The 15,961-nt window shown below is 40.0% G+C and overlaps 1 protein-coding gene across 1 annotated transcript in view; it reads right to left on the reverse strand.

Annotated features, from left to right (window-relative positions):
• camkmt (calmodulin-lysine N-methyltransferase) overlaps positions 1-15,940 on the reverse strand; it is a 151,699-nt gene extending 135,759 nt beyond the window's left edge. Inside the window, exons 1-4 of the mRNA XM_051959539.1 lie at positions 15,863-15,940; positions 15,586-15,762; positions 13,473-13,651; positions 12,889-12,953 (exon numbers count right to left, since the gene is read on the reverse strand). Coding sequence (XP_051815499.1) covers positions 12,889-12,953; positions 13,473-13,651; positions 15,586-15,747 — 406 coding nt within the window. The 5' untranslated portion in view covers positions 15,748-15,762; positions 15,863-15,940. The remainder of the gene's footprint in view (positions 1-12,888; positions 12,954-13,472; positions 13,652-15,585; positions 15,763-15,862) is intronic.
• Positions 15,941-15,961: the final 21 nt, after the last annotated feature.

The raw sequence follows: 15,961 nt of genomic DNA on the forward strand, positions 1-15,961 counted from the left end.
AGAAACTTCACATGTGAAATGCAACCTTTACTAAAATCCCGGCAGCTCCTTGCTGCAGGCCGCCTGGCAGCCTCCGTCACCAGTTCGGTCCTTGTTTTCTTTTCAAATCTGGAGGGACATCTTGTTCTTGGTAATGCCACTGTTGTGCCATAATTTCTCCACTTATTTCTGATTATCTTCACTGTGGTCAACGTGTCTTGGAAACTACTTTTCACCGCTCCACTGATCAGCGATGAGATTTGTGAGGCCTTTGTGGACCACAGTTTTTCAAGCAGGATGCAACGGAGAAGATGTCAGAAAAAAATTCAGCAGAAATCGCTGAACATTTCGGGAAGTTAATCACAGTCACTCTAACTGACAACAGGTATTAAATGAAGACTTTGCAACATGAGTTTGAAGGTGATTGGTTGGTTTTGAGTGCATACGTCCACAGTTATAAAAGTTTTTTTTTTTGTCATGACACTGTACAACATTATTAATACAGTCCTCAGTCAATCAAAAAACACTGTAACAGTTTTCCCCAATATAAATTTGTACTTTCTGTAATCTAAAAGGGTTTTTTTCAGAGGCCTTCTGCGCAATCATCTCTGATTTCCTTGAAACTTTGCTATCACAGAACATGGTTATTTAAAATGGCATCTGTGGCATTTTACCCTGCTATTTCTAGTACTTTCTGAGATACAAATACATTTTTAAAATTGATATTTGAGGCTATGTTTTAATGACATCTTAAGAACTATTAATGAAAAAAAAAAAAACAGAATTTTCCGTCATATTTTCTCATATTGTAATTGATTCAGGATCTGCCACACTGGGAAAGCAGATGAAACAGTGTTTGATTGTGAGTGAGTTGAAATAAGAAAAAATTTTTTTTTGAAAAGCCCCATGTGTCTGCACACACTACCACAAGAAAAACGGATAATGCAAAATTAAATAGAGATATTTTTGGAGCTACAAGTATAATCTGTGATAGTTAGAAGGTTTTTGATTGTGAAATTTGATTTTTGCTGGTTATATTTATTCTTTCATAACTGATTGAGCAGGTATGACAAGTTGCACCAGTTGCTAGAGAGTCTAATCCACATAAAACAGTTCTGGAGTTTCAAAATAGATGGTTTATATATCATTAACTAGGGGTCATAGCTGTGTAGAGGTTCATATATAAACCACAATCTACTAAACATTAAAAGTTTAAACATCACTCTTTTCGTGAACTTTTGGGTGAATGTCAACAGAGGGATTCTCCTTACAACATTACTTTTTATATATTAAAATGTAGTTTTTAACTCTTTAAATCAAGGCTAAAATCACCTTCAGGCCCGCAGAGATCATCCACATTTACCTCGTTGTATAAATAGAATTTGAAAGGCATCTCAACATATGAAGCTCGATACCTGATAATCCAGGGTTTCACAGTTCTAACCAGACTTTCATCTCCACAGCTCAGTCACTGCATCATCCAAATCTCTGACCTCTGTCCACTTCACATGTGAACGACAGAGAAACACAGAGTCAGAGTATATTTCAGCCTCGGTGGGCAAACACAAAGGTCTGTGGCGCCATGGTCTGCTGTGTGTGTGTGTGTGTGTGTGTGTGTGTGTGTGTGTGTGTGTGTGTGTGTGTGTGTGTGTGTGTGTGTGTGTGTGTGTGTGTGTGTGTAATAAGCCTCAAACTCATCAAAAGTCACAGAAGTACACACAGATCATATCTTCAATTTGAGTTTTGTTGTCACTGCTTGACTTTCCACTACTTTCAAAAGTGTCATGTGGAATACAGGCAACTTTTTTCCCATAAGATTTAAAAAAAAAAAGTCACGGCACAATTTTTGAATAAGTAGTTAGCTACAACAGCTTTAGTCTCTTCAGCTTGGAGCCCCAGAGAGATGCTACAGCTAGTTAGTGATTATGGAAGTCTCTCAGGGTGACACTGGAAAATCAGTTAACTTTCCCCTCAGAGGCCTACACTTGTGCACATTAGCATCTAGCACACCCATTAACGTCAACACCTACTTTAGAATCAGCCAAGTGACAGTTAAAGGGCCCTGTGGGGCTATTTGGAGAAGTCTCCAGATAGAGGCAGACTGACAGCATGAAGACGTGACTACAGCAGTTTGTGCATTAAAGCTGTATAGTGACTCACAAAGCAAGTTAATGGCTCTTTAGCTAAATAGCAAACACATTAGCTTTTTTCAGTAAAGACATGTTGACAGGCTGAAGGCTGACAGGCAGCTGCTCCACCTCTCTGTTAGGGCCTTTTCACACAGCTGTGTGAAGCACTAATGATTCCCAAGAGCTATATTGGCTTATTGATAATTATCAGTAACTCTGCATACTTACAGTGACGTGACAGACAAAAATAAATTCAGCATGTCCACCTGGCAGAAAATACAGTAAAGCTACTACATTGTGTACTAGCTAATGTTGCATTGCAGACAGAGTGAGGACCTGTGGTGGCCCTGATACAATATATTATAGGCTGTTTGGAGATTTAACACAGATCTAAGGGTGAACTTAGAGATGCAGAAATATGTAATGGAGAAAAAGCGAGATGTGGTATTTCAGTACCATGGACAGTGACATGGACTTATCAATTAATGGGTCAATATATAACTGAGGGAGTAAATTGTATCTGTGTTCGTGAAATCACTTCCAACTAAGTTCCCCATTACAAAAACACCTCTCCAGGAAGTGTGTTAATTCCAGATCACATGACCTGCTCCCCATGATGTCATTTCCTTCTGAAGAGAAGACTGGCAAGACTCCAAGGCTTTCTGACTTATTTAATATAAAGTAGTCAACAGGTTTACTACAATATCTTTATAAATAACTTTCAATTTAGAAGAATCTTTCTGTAAAAATGCCATGTGGTGTTTGGTTTTTGCTTACCATGTTGATTTTATGCCTGAAAACAGCAAAAATGTTAACTGTGATACCTGTCAATTATGTTACAAAAAGTCCTGCAATTATATATTGACCCTAACATCCCCTGCTGATATTTTAGCTGCACAACAAACTGAGATGACTTTGACCAATAATTTGCTCAAATCTTAACCCAGTGATATAAAGAAGAGAAATTTAGGCCAATTCCACAGAAATGCATTCAGAGACTGCCGTTGTTTGAGAAATGCTCTAATCTAGACTTTTATTAACACTTTTATTGTAAAAAGCAGCGAGGTAAACAGAACTACAGCAGACAGGCAGTATGAATGAATGAATGAATGAATGAATGAATGAATGAATGAATGAATACTAAGGTAGTGGAATCAGCGACAATACAGACACACCACTTCAACTAGTGCTGTTTGTCTTGGAAGTGGAGGGTTATCAGCTGTACAGAGCAGAAGACACAGACATGGTCTGAATTTGATCCGTTTTTGCCACAATCTAGACACACAGACATATTTGAAAATATTCAACTGAACAAAACAGACTGGGCCAAAGATTGACCCCTTTGTAACTGGAAAGAACCACAGTGCCAAGGCTGCCAAACATTTGGCCCCCAGCAGCTGGTACGATTTTTCAGAGGCAGGAGCTGTTGCCTTGGTGCAAAACCTACAACCATGTTCCTGCATGTAAAATAAAGGTAAAGTTTCATTTTTCCGCAACATATTTACTAAACAAATTGAGCATTATAGGTCTATCTCTTAAGAATTAAAGAATAGAGTCACAAAACTTTGAGTGCACAAACTGCTTTAGTCTCCAACAGATTTCTCTTCTGCACAATTTATGCTTCTGTGCTGCAAATATCAGAAAACAGCAGAATTATTGTCCTCTGTGGCGTTACATCAGGTGAAAATGGCGAAACCAATGCAGGGCGAAGAAGCACTGTATCACAAACTGAGTGTTTGGAGCTGAGCCAAAGCCTATTCCCATATGGCCGTGTAGCCATTTACCATAGCTGTTCCACTCCCCAACCAACACGCTAATCACATTAATCATCTATTTGTTTTAAAACATCATTAGGGACGTTCACACACAGACTTGCACGCGCATAATCAAACACGCTCGTGGCCTTTGGGAGCACAAGGGGTGCACTTGATGGGTACAAGAGGGAGAAGAGCCAAATTAACTACCGTACACTAATCACTTAGCTCTCTAATGGAAGAACACTCAGCACATTTGTGTTTGTGCATACATTAATGGTAAACACAATGTATTGACAAACAAGGTACACATGGACGCTTAGTCTGAACATAATAAGATATTCTGAGTACACTTACCAGTCTGCATTATGAAATATGTGCATGCAGCATTGAGTAAATTTACACCACTCTTATGTACTATTCTGCAGTGATGCCCAAGGAGGTATTCATGCTCATGGTTGCCTCTAATGTTGTAAAAGATTCTATTGGAGAAGCAGCCCAGGTGTCTGCAATCAAAAATAAATGTTGTAAGTAGCTAGAATAAGAGAAAGATTATCTTTGAAGGTTTCATAGCTTTGAAACAAACATATGCATGAGCACTGAGTGAAAGTGAAATGTTTACTCAAGGTAATAAAAAAAAAGAAAGCTCTCGTGCTATGATTAGAGTCGGCATAGCAAGGAATAAATCACAGCTGCCTTTGCTCTGCAGAAATTAGCCGGATCATGTTTATGTTTTGATTTCAGATGTAAAAAGTCGATTGCACAAACAAAAGCTACCAGAATGAGTAGCTATCTGTTTGTGATACGGCCTTCTCGAATGTTAATCACACATCAGTGATATTATCTGCACTCTTCTCACATACCCTTTCTTTGTGTGTGCGTTACATGGTTGGAGGAGCTGGGGTATGCTGAGCTTAGGGCACCATAGGGGACATTGCCAGGAGGGGCATATAGGGGCTGGGTGACTTAAATGGAGAAAAATCCAATAATTGTATCCGTCCAGAGGGAGGGCAAGCTTTTAGGGAGGGGAGCGACCTGTTATTACTCTTTCTCTTTTCTTTTTCCCTTTCATTTCGTCCTTTAATTCTAGGGTGAGGGGGTAACCTAAGAAAAAGGAGGGAACGGAGTAGAGAGACATGAGGGTTACAGGCTGAGCTTGCTGTTAAAGTATGTCCTTGTAATTAGCTGAGTATTAGCAGTGGTGACAATGCAGGAGCACTGGGCAGGGAAGCACCCTTTAACGCTCTACTCATTTCCTGAACTTAATCCCCACCGCTTAATGGTAATAGTGCACAAGTGCACACGCATCTGGACACACACACACACACACACACACACACACACACACACACACACACACACACACACACACACACACACACACACACACACACACACACACACACACACACACACACACACACACACACACACACACACACACACACACACACACACACACACACACACACACACACACACACACACACACACAAGCTCTCAGTCATGCACAAATTCACATAATAAACTGCTGACTATAATGGGAAAGGACTCCCTGTGCAAAGCTACACCCAGCAGCTCACCTTCAATCCCTATTGTGCTCAAAGTCATAATGATGGTTTACTGCAGGGAACTTCAGCGTGCATGTGTGCCTGTGTGTGTGCGTGCATGTACATAAACACGCACGTCTGCATGCGCACATTAGCATCAAGTTGTGCTCGGATACAGTGTGGCAACTGTTTACTTCTCGAGTGTCAAGAAGCTTCTAACACCCCGCAGTACTTCAGGCAAGTCCCTGTTTCTTGTTTCCTCCGGTGAACGGATGGAGGAGACAAGGCTGTGGAAGCAAAAATCAATTACTTTCAATTAAGTCAACCGGCAACTCTTTCAATGTGCCCTCAAGCCACTCAAGTCTTGCTTACAATAACTCCAACCCCCACTCATACGCCACAAAGTGACACACACACACGGCATGCACATGTGCACACACACTTTTAAAAAACCACATCCACTTACCGCGTCTTTTTGTGTTTAGTGGTTAAATTATAGACGGAGAAACAATTACTGTGGCATTGGCTAAAGAAATGCTCTTGAACAACAGTTGAAGCATTTCAGTTTGTCATTCTGATCCAACTGTACAGAACTTGCAAAAGTATCAGACTTAAAACAAAAGGCATTTAATTAGACACGGTATTATTTCATTTGGCTTATTTGAAACTGTTCATCCAACAATTCATTATTTATTAGAGAAGAAAATGCTTCCAGTAACAAAACTAACCACTACCTGTATGAGGGGAACAGCGACTTTGAGTGGCAATGAGGCTTCTCACACTATTTGATCGCTTATTACTCCTTTGTGTTGCATGTAGCCTCATATATGCATAGAAAAGACACTGAAGCTCACTCTCTGTCGCACCACAGCAAGTTTAACAGCAGCTGATGGCCAAAACTCTAGTGCAGGATTCGATATAAAACCAATCTATGAGTGCAAAACTGTTGCTTTTGTCATTTAACACGAGGTCCAAGTTATTTACAACACCTTCAGCCATCTTTTCAGTCTCTTCTGCAGGACGTTAGAGGAGTAGGTGCTGCATATGAGGAAAATATCTAACACTCAGCTGGGGTCACCTGTTTTTCATTTGAATAAATTCACACATATCTTCGTGTTTTGAAACCTCTGGTGCTGCTGACACTACAGGGTACCTTAAATTTGTTGAAAATAAGTTAATCAGATGATTAATTCGCTGTGAAAGCGTGTGGATTTCAGTGCCAATAGGATGCCAACGGAAGACAGAAAATAAGATCCTTCTGTCTGTCCGTATTTCAAGAAATGTGTATTTTGAGAGATAATAAACATTCAACCATTCTATTTCTCAAAACTCAGGTCATGGACTGACTCATAATCAAATCATTTGATGACCTGAAAGCAAACTGAATGAACATTACTCATTATCATCACAATGTACAAAGAGTGGGGCTTAGAAAATGGAATAAAACGTTGAAAAAGGAGGAATTAAAAAGAGCTCAGAGGAGTCAGAGAGAACTTGGACATGGAAGAAGCTTGTGCAGTGTTCTCTTTTCACATTGATTTTTGCTCCATTAGCTAAAATCAAAATCGTAAGAGACACCTGAGCTCAGTCCAAAGCGCACCAGTAGAGAACCATTTCTATAGAGAACATGTTATAAACAGGGCAGAGGGGGACCACAAACCTTGTCATTGACACAACAGTCAGAGTAAGTGTGTGTCTACGTGTGCGTCTTTGTGTATGTGTGTGTGCGCCTGCCAGCTCCCGGTCTACCGCTATTGTCTAACAAGGTCTAATTAGCACTATGGCACAATGAATTAGCATAATTATGCAAACAGGGCTCCGCTAAAGGCCTGGCACAAGGGGAGGCTACGGGGGGCACCTATTACTACAACACACACACAGGCGGGCACATGCTCCAAAGCACACACATTGTCGATAAGAACATTTAGACACCAGTTCAGCACATTACACGCGTATACATGACAGTGACGGATCCTCTGGATACAGGAAACAAGCGTACCTGTCCAATAATTCAGCACAAAGTGACAGTAGGCTGTTGTGTGCGGTGATAAATGGTTTATTTGACAAAGCATTTATGTGTCTAGTGTGTTTTGCAGGCTGATACCCCTCTCCTCTTTACTAACACATCCTCCTGTAACCAACAGTCCCCCATGCCACCACAAACATCACATATACAGACAGAAATCAAGTCGCCCTCCCTCTCAACACTCAAACATTCAGGGCTTATAGTATTTACCAGTGGGGGTGATAGGTGAAGTCTGTGGGAGATAATAGGGATGATTGAGAGGCTGAAAGGCTAGTAGCCATTCAGACAATGGCAGCTGTAGTGAAGAAGGCTCTATTAGGCTTCATTAGGATGCTTGGCTTTAGATTACAGACACACACACACGCAGTCATCTTTCCATCACTTCAGAGAGCATAACATTAACTTATATTCACCTCCTGCAGTTGTATTTTCACTTAACTATAACTACATCTTGCCTAAAACTAACCAAAACCTTATTATACCCCTTAAACAAAGATTTTCATCTGAACTGTATGCATTTACATTATAGTCTTGCTTTTATGACTAAAAACGGAAACCCATCCCCATGATGTGAACAAACAGATTTATGTTCCTACAATGTGAGTAATGCTAATAACAATAAGGAAAACATTGCTCTACACTGCATCAACAACAAAACACATACAGCAGTCTGCATTAGTCTTTTTTTAATTGTGACAGCTTCTAATATAATGATGTTCAGCCAACTAACTATACTGAATTAGAGGTATTAAGTTTTTCCTCTACGATCAGTGTTATTATAAATTACTAATGAGTTATTAGCTCATAGCATAAACAAGTTTTAAGTGAAATCTTTGAAATCCTGACCTCTAGGTACAGAAAAGATAAGTAATAAAGTTCATTAAACTAATTTACTGTTATTTATATTCTGTTTTACTAGCATTATTCTGTCAACACAATTCATCATAACATGTTTGGAACTTAAATAATTCATCACAATCAAAATTTGAATTTTTATCTTACAGCATACATTTAATTAAGTGGTAGGAGGTCCTATTAATTACTTCTGAGAATGCAGAGCTTCCAGTGGAGGATCCTAAACTCTATGTATCCTAAACTTTATATATCTCAGCATATATATATGTACACACGAGGATAGGTGTGCGTTTGTGTGTGTGTGTCGACCCACTAATCAGTGACTGCAGCTTGAAACATGAGCCCGACCCCATCCCAACAAGCCCTCAAACCTAAATCCGTCCAACATCAACAAGCTCTGCATAAACCCTCTCAGTCACACACGTACACATCCTGTGATGCATTCTTAGTCACCCAACCCCAAGGGGCCTGTATTGTGTCCAGAATTCCTGACCCCTAGCAGGAAACAAGCGCGCTAAAACCCCAAACGACGCCTGTACAAAGCTGTCTTACAATTACAAGCCCCAACTGTCAGCTAGAGAAGCGGGAAGGTCACGAGTTCAGAGTTCAAATAGTTCAAAGTGTTCGAGTCCAGCCTGAAGTGGAGCCAATCGTTCAGGGAGAAGACATAATGAGTAACAAATGGAACTGCAGCTTCATAGCTTCTGGACGACCACCAGGGGGGTGATTTCTCCTGGGAGAGCCAGGTGAGTGGACCTGTGGCCAGGTAAAAGTCACCCATCACCTGGATGAAGGATGCCATCTATAGGAACAAAACATCAATCCCAATCCAAAACAAACCGAAGGAAAAGCTTCTCAAAGTCAATTTGCATTAACTAGTCTCTATAAAACTAGAGATATGAAGGGAACCTGAGTGTACTCTAATCAGATTTTTTTTTAAAAATCTATTTTCTCCATTAATTAGTTTAAAATTTCTTCATATGCTACTGATTTCCTAATCCACCAGGTGACATCTTAATTCCTCAGAAATCCAATTAAAACCTTCATTTGGTTTCATAAAATGACCTTTTTTGTCTTTGTGTCAAATTAAGTATTTTCAAAAAACTGCATTTCCTATTATGGTGTTACAGTACAGGCTAAAATACATAAAAGTGGGCTTGGATCATTTGGTGAAAGACATACAACAAGTATTCAATTTCAGCATAGTAGCCTCACATCCAAGCTTTGCAAAATGATTTGTTTCCTGAGTGATCTCAGTAATATGATGTCATCTGGCACCTCTAAGAAACGCTCTCCATTTCCTAAAATGTTCATTGAGACCCCTTCCCTGCTCCTCTGGTCTTAAAATGAAACCATTGACTCTGGCTTATCTTCACCCTAAGAAACAGCATATTGTTCACGTCCGTGCACAGTCGTGGGACAAACACAAAAGCCAGGAGAGAGGGGTCATGCTGTGAGGGGGTAGCAATTTTAAGCTGAGTCCACACATTTTGGAAGCAGTGGGATAATCCGGCCGGGCTTTTTAGCCTGCTATTCAGGACGACAAGGACCCCTAAGACTTGGGCTTGTCCACACCTCAGGGGTAGGGGATTATCAAGACAGCAGGAAAGGTGGAGAGAGTGACATGAATATGTGTTCATTAGCGCGGTAGCAGTTGATTTTTGCAAGCATTGCACCTGGCTGTATATCTTTGTGAGCGGCGCGCAGAAGTCAGTACGTGTGTGTGTGTGTGTGTTTGTGTATTTAGAGGGGTTTCTCTTTGACTCCCACCCCCAAAAATATACCCCAGAGCTCTGACAGGGTCACCTCTGGGCCTTTCAGAGCCTCCTCTCAACCAATCCTAATTGATCTCACGCATTACTAGTCCCAAACATGGGATGGAGAACAGGAGGGAGATGGCTGCCCCATTGTTTGAGGAACGAGGTCCCCCTTGCTAGTGGCTCTCACTCCTTACACGCGCGCGCGCACACACACACACACACACACACACACACACACACACACACACACACACACACACACACACACACACACACACACACACACACACACACACACACACACACACACACACACACACACACACACACACACACACACACACACACACACACACACACACACACACACACACACACACACACACACGTTGCACCTCTGGCATGCCCACCCACCATCTCCCCCTTTTCTCGTCTCCCCTCCTCTATGCTCTCATCTCCGGCTGTGCTAATCCACTGGCCAAGTCAGAAACTCAGTTACCCATCTGGCCAAGCATGACTCCAGCTGGGAGGACAGAGAGACAGAGAGACTGAGAGACGGAGGGGTGGAAGGAGGAAAGAGGAGCAGCCGTGAGGGGAGTAAATTGAGAAAGAGGAATGCCAATGAGGGGGTCTGCTCTTAAGTAGTTGAAGATGTTTTGTGTGAAGGGGAAAGTCTTTATGCTAGTTTCTACTTTATATATATAATAAAAAGAGGATGAGAACGAAGGACAAAGTGAATGAGGTATCTGCAAAACCACAAAGAACATTTGAAGGCCGCTGAAGTAGCACAAGGTAAAAACATGATGACCTCTTCTTTTTCACTCTCCAAAGGCAGAAAAGTATTGATCCTCTTGTGTCTTTGTGGAGAAAAGGGATTATCCATTCTAGCACGTTGGAATGAGAGTTTCCACTGAGCTCTGTCATGACTTATAGAGTCTGATTCCGGTGTGCAGTGAAGTCCCTCTTAGCTATGGTGTTCACCTCTGACCTGACTCCTGTTCAACCTTCTGGCTGGGTAACACTAACCCATGACTTTTGTCTAAATCTTACATGCTAGTGAAGGTGGACCTGCGCAGAAAGTGGTGCGTAATGACTTAAAAAGGATATTGTGGAACTAAATAGATATTTAAATTACCAATATGTTAACACATTTGTCATTGTTTGTAATAGTCCCTGCATTAACCCTCTGAACCCTGAAATCAGCAGCACATTTGAAAGGTAGGTTAAATTTTAAATAAAAGCTGTTCAGCTGTCAAAACCACACCATTTATTTTCAACTTTAAGATGTTTTCATTCACTACTCATCTCTGACATGCCTTTCCATCTGGAAGATTAACCAGATCTAAACTTAAAATTATGATTTTTCAATAAAATCACTTTCTTTTACATGTCTTGTTTAAGAATTCTCGAAAAATACAACTTTTGCAGTACCCAGATTCTGTAAAAAAAAAAAAAGACAGAATTCTGTTTTCCTTAGTATAGACAAGAAAGCATGAGTGAGTCAGCTGTGACCAGCAAGCACATTTACAAAATATAGGGACTTTAACAGAAACTGGGCTGAACTGCAGCTAGTGTTTACACAGAGTGGATTGGAAACAAGGATGGAAGCAAATTTTTAAAAAAATTAACAGCAAAATAGTCTTAGAATTTAGAGTCACCCTTTTCTCCAATATTTTTACCACCTGTGGGTGCTTGGAAAAAGGTGGTTCATGCCAATTCCAGGTTTTTTCGATTTTTGCAAAAGAAATAAGCACATAAATATAACTTTTTTTCTTTTTTTCTGATTTATGCCATTATAACTGTGTCATTCTGCACAGACAACATTTTTCAGTTTTCTTTACTTCTTGCCATAGTTGTGCTGTTTCCATAGAGGTGCAGGACTTTGCTATGCAGTGAAAATGAACGCACAGTAAACAAAAATGCCTCAGGTGTGCAAAAAAAAAAAAAATCCTGATAAGGACAAAAAAGCTGCATTTTATTCCATAAAATTCACTAATTAAGCAAATGGTTAGGAAAGAAGTGCAACAACATTTACATTGCATGCTGTGGAGCATGTATAATTAATTAGAATGATCTGAACTCTCATTCTGAAACCTACATTACTGGATTGTTTGAATGGAAACTGCAGTCATACATGCTTAGCCAAAATCCCTCTATGACTGAATTTTAAAAAAAAATTAAGAAAGAAGTATACAGAACAGAGAACGAGTGAATTAAACAAAAACTGAAGTTAAACTCAGTCAAGTGTAACATTTCAAAAGTGCCTCACAGAATGAAGGTCAGAATCAAGGCTGTTGTGTTTCAAGTGATGCTACTCCACTCCATATCATAGAGCATGTGCAAAGCCCTGCTTGAGTCATGTTCTTTCCTTTCTCCCAAACCACTCATCACTGTCGACTGAAGCAATAAGAAGACTGCAACCCACTTTCTTTCCAAAGGACATCTGAAGGTAGTTGGGAGGAATGAGTACATGATAAACTGCAGTAGAAGCACACAAGAGACACACTCCCATTCAACGAGATGGAATCAAACCACCTACATCAAACCATCAATCAAACACAAACAGCACACAGCGTGAGGTTAACCCAAACTTGCAGTGTGTGTGTGTGTGTGTGTGTGTGTGTGTGTGTGTGTGTGTGTGTGTGTGTGTGTGTGTGTGTGTGTGTGTGTGTGTGTGTGTGTGTGTGTGTGTGTGTGTGTGTGTGAGTGTGTCAAGGATAAAAGCCAGAGAGCAGTATGGGTAAAAACGAACTCCACTATGAACACAATCACATGCATGCTTGCACACAAATGCATTACAAATACAACGACTTTAAGTACTAAATATGTACTTACAGACATTGCCAGTGTTGTCAAAACTGTTGAGCACTTCGTTAACTCTAAGAGGACCCAGGTTATCCCTGAGAGATACAAAAATACAGACAATTATACAGCAGTCTGGGGTGTATAATTGTCTGATGGTAGAACAAGATTAAAACTCTTAATTGCTACTTGAAGCGTTGTTCCACAGAAAAAGAATCAAAAAGTGAGCACGGATTCAACTTCTTATGTACTCACAAATGTTACAGCATTTCTAAAACATTTTCAAAATATTTTTAAAATTAGTATCAAAAACAAATAGCTTTCTTTAGTTTAAAACTCAAACTTTATTTTTAAATATTTTTCTACTGAGATCTACCACATCAGTTGCTGTAATTTGCATATATTTGTGGTAACTTAGCATTGTCTCTGGATGCTATTCAGTACTGTCATCATCCATGCTTTTACTTTGTAGCTTGGAAGTTGTTTAATACTTATTTTAACTAGTCTGGGGTTCTGTGGTGTCACACAATGGTCCTTTGTGTGGTGCACTGTCACTGTGCTTCATCTGTGCCAGCGTGAAACAGGAGCCTTATGTGTATCCACTCAAGTGTGTGTACCTGAGTAAGGCACTGTACTCAGGAGAGAAGACACTTCTGTACTCCACCCACTGGTCATCTGAGGTATCACTATGGTCTTGTGCCACAAGCCTTCTCCTGCTGAAAAGGTCAAACGAGGAAAATCTGCGAACGGACACCTGTTTGACCTCCGGACAGTCCACCTGCTTCTGACGCAACACCTGTGAGAGAAAAAAACAGGTACTGCTGACATTCAGTTTTACCTCTTGTCTAATAGACGAGAGGTATTTAGGGAATACTATAATATTCAATATAGGTGAAAGAATTTAACTGGGGTAGTAATTTAAAAATATATCATAATCAAAAATATATCAATAACATACAGCAGAGGTTGACCAATTATGAGCCTGAACATCTGATCTGATATTCACCATTTTTCCAGCTACTAATATCATTACTTTTTAAAGCTATTTCTCAATAAAAATAATAATAATCCAACATTGCACTACTCTGGTTGTCATACAGCCAGATCTTTCACTTGCAGTTATAAATGTGCAGCCTCAAGCATTGCTCAGCAAAGTACAGAACTACCTGCAGTAACAGCCTCTAAACACTGAAGAATAATATATTTAAAATATATACAAACAAAGGCATTTTAACAAACTTTTGTCTTGGTGGTTGTCATCTTCATTTTTACAGCAAATTATATCTGTTCCAAATATGCTAAAACTAATAATCAGTATTGATATTGGCCCTAAAAAAAACTCATTGGTGGACCCCTAATATAAAGAGTTTGTGTTGTTACAAATGGAGTAAAAATCCCCTTCTATATTTATGCACAAAATAAATCAGTATCGTTTTTATCCTTCTTTATGTCACATTTCTTTAGTCAGCGTACACAAATAATACATAGTCATATGTATTATATATGATAAAACCACTACTTGTCTACAACATAACCTGCAATTCCCCCTTGGAATTTATTACTATGCTTCACCATCAATGCTGGCAAAGTCCACACTCATAGATTCATTCATTACTGTGTCAGGAGGAGGAAGTGCAAAATGAAGAATGCCAGATGGCCCATTAGCAGAGAGCTTTTCTTCTCAGCCCAGCACAAGGTCTGTATTATGTCCATTTATGGATATAAAAGCAAAAGCCCTATTTTAGCACAGCTACTGGCTTTGGTGCTTACAAGGTTTTGTCCAAGCATCAGATTCTGTGGTCAGGGGAGAAGACAGCTTGCAAGTGATGACGCAGTTACTGTAGATCTGAGAGCATTGTTATTAAAGTACTTTGTGTAAAAGCAGAGAAGATGAATCTTACTAGAAAAAGCAGGTTGTTATCACACTAAAACATACTGACAAGGTATGCTAAATTACCAGACTGCATAGAAAAAACACCCCAAAATACGGCTTTAATTCACACGGCTTGGGTTAAGAATAATACGATGTTAGCTACCATCCTTATCACTGAACAATTTTGAGTGACAACGATTCTAACGTAGAAACAAAATCCAAATATGTCCAACAATAAATTAACTGGTAAACATTCAACATACTCTGAAAATGAGAAAAGTCGAAAAGGACGGAAGCTGCACAACTGGTGAGGAGAGCTGGCTCAGTGGTGGGCACAGAGCTGGACTCTCTGGTTTCAGCAGCAGAGAGAAGGACCCTGGACAAGTTTCTCTCCATCCTGGACAACATAAAGCATCCTTTGCACAGCATTGTGATCAGGCTGGAGTGTGTTCACTAATGGTTGCCTTCTCTGACCTGCTCCATCAACAGACTCAGGAACTCTTTTGCCCCCCATCAAACTGTAAAACTCACCTTAGTGTTGTAGAATGTCTGTGCACCTTAATCAGTTTAATACATCTGTTTTCCTACTACCTGTCAAAGTCATCTTAAATCACTGTGCCTTGAAATGTGTAAATATTGTATACTGAATTTTTATTACATTTAGATTTTACATATAGATCTTAAAATTCTAAGTGTTGTATAATATTATGCAGCAAGTTTTTCAGAGTATATACTAACCTTGAATGTTACTAACTTGCCTGTCCTGTCTTTTTGTTATTTATGTTGCTGAAATATCTATCTATCTATCTATCTAGTCTTAAACCACGAGAGATTTGTGCTTGCTGTTGCTTCGATACCTGTCTCAGTAGAGTCCACCTGGCTCGGGCGACATCTGTCGTAGCACAGTTATCTGCTCTGGAGGAGAGGGAATCAGCTGTACAGTTGTCTTCATTAATAGTATCCATAAAAACCGAACCCGGCTTGGTCTTTTCTGAAGAGCCGGCGGAGTCCTTCTCCATTTTACCTCCGAAGTTCTGCGGGGAGATAAATCTGTAAACAAATATCCTGGCTGTGGATGTGTCACAGTTAACGGTAGCAATGCGGAAATACAAAAATAAGGCTTCTTTCACTAACTATAGCAACGCAGAAAGGATCGCAGTTATGGCTTGATTGCGATCACCTGTTACACCCACAATGGATGCATGCTACTTCCGTACACTTTTGACATTCGAG

Source organism: Acanthochromis polyacanthus, chromosome 15 (genome assembly GCF_021347895.1).
Source record: "Acanthochromis polyacanthus isolate Apoly-LR-REF ecotype Palm Island chromosome 15, KAUST_Apoly_ChrSc, whole genome shotgun sequence".
NCBI classification, from domain to species: Eukaryota; Metazoa; Chordata; class Actinopteri; family Pomacentridae; genus Acanthochromis; species Acanthochromis polyacanthus.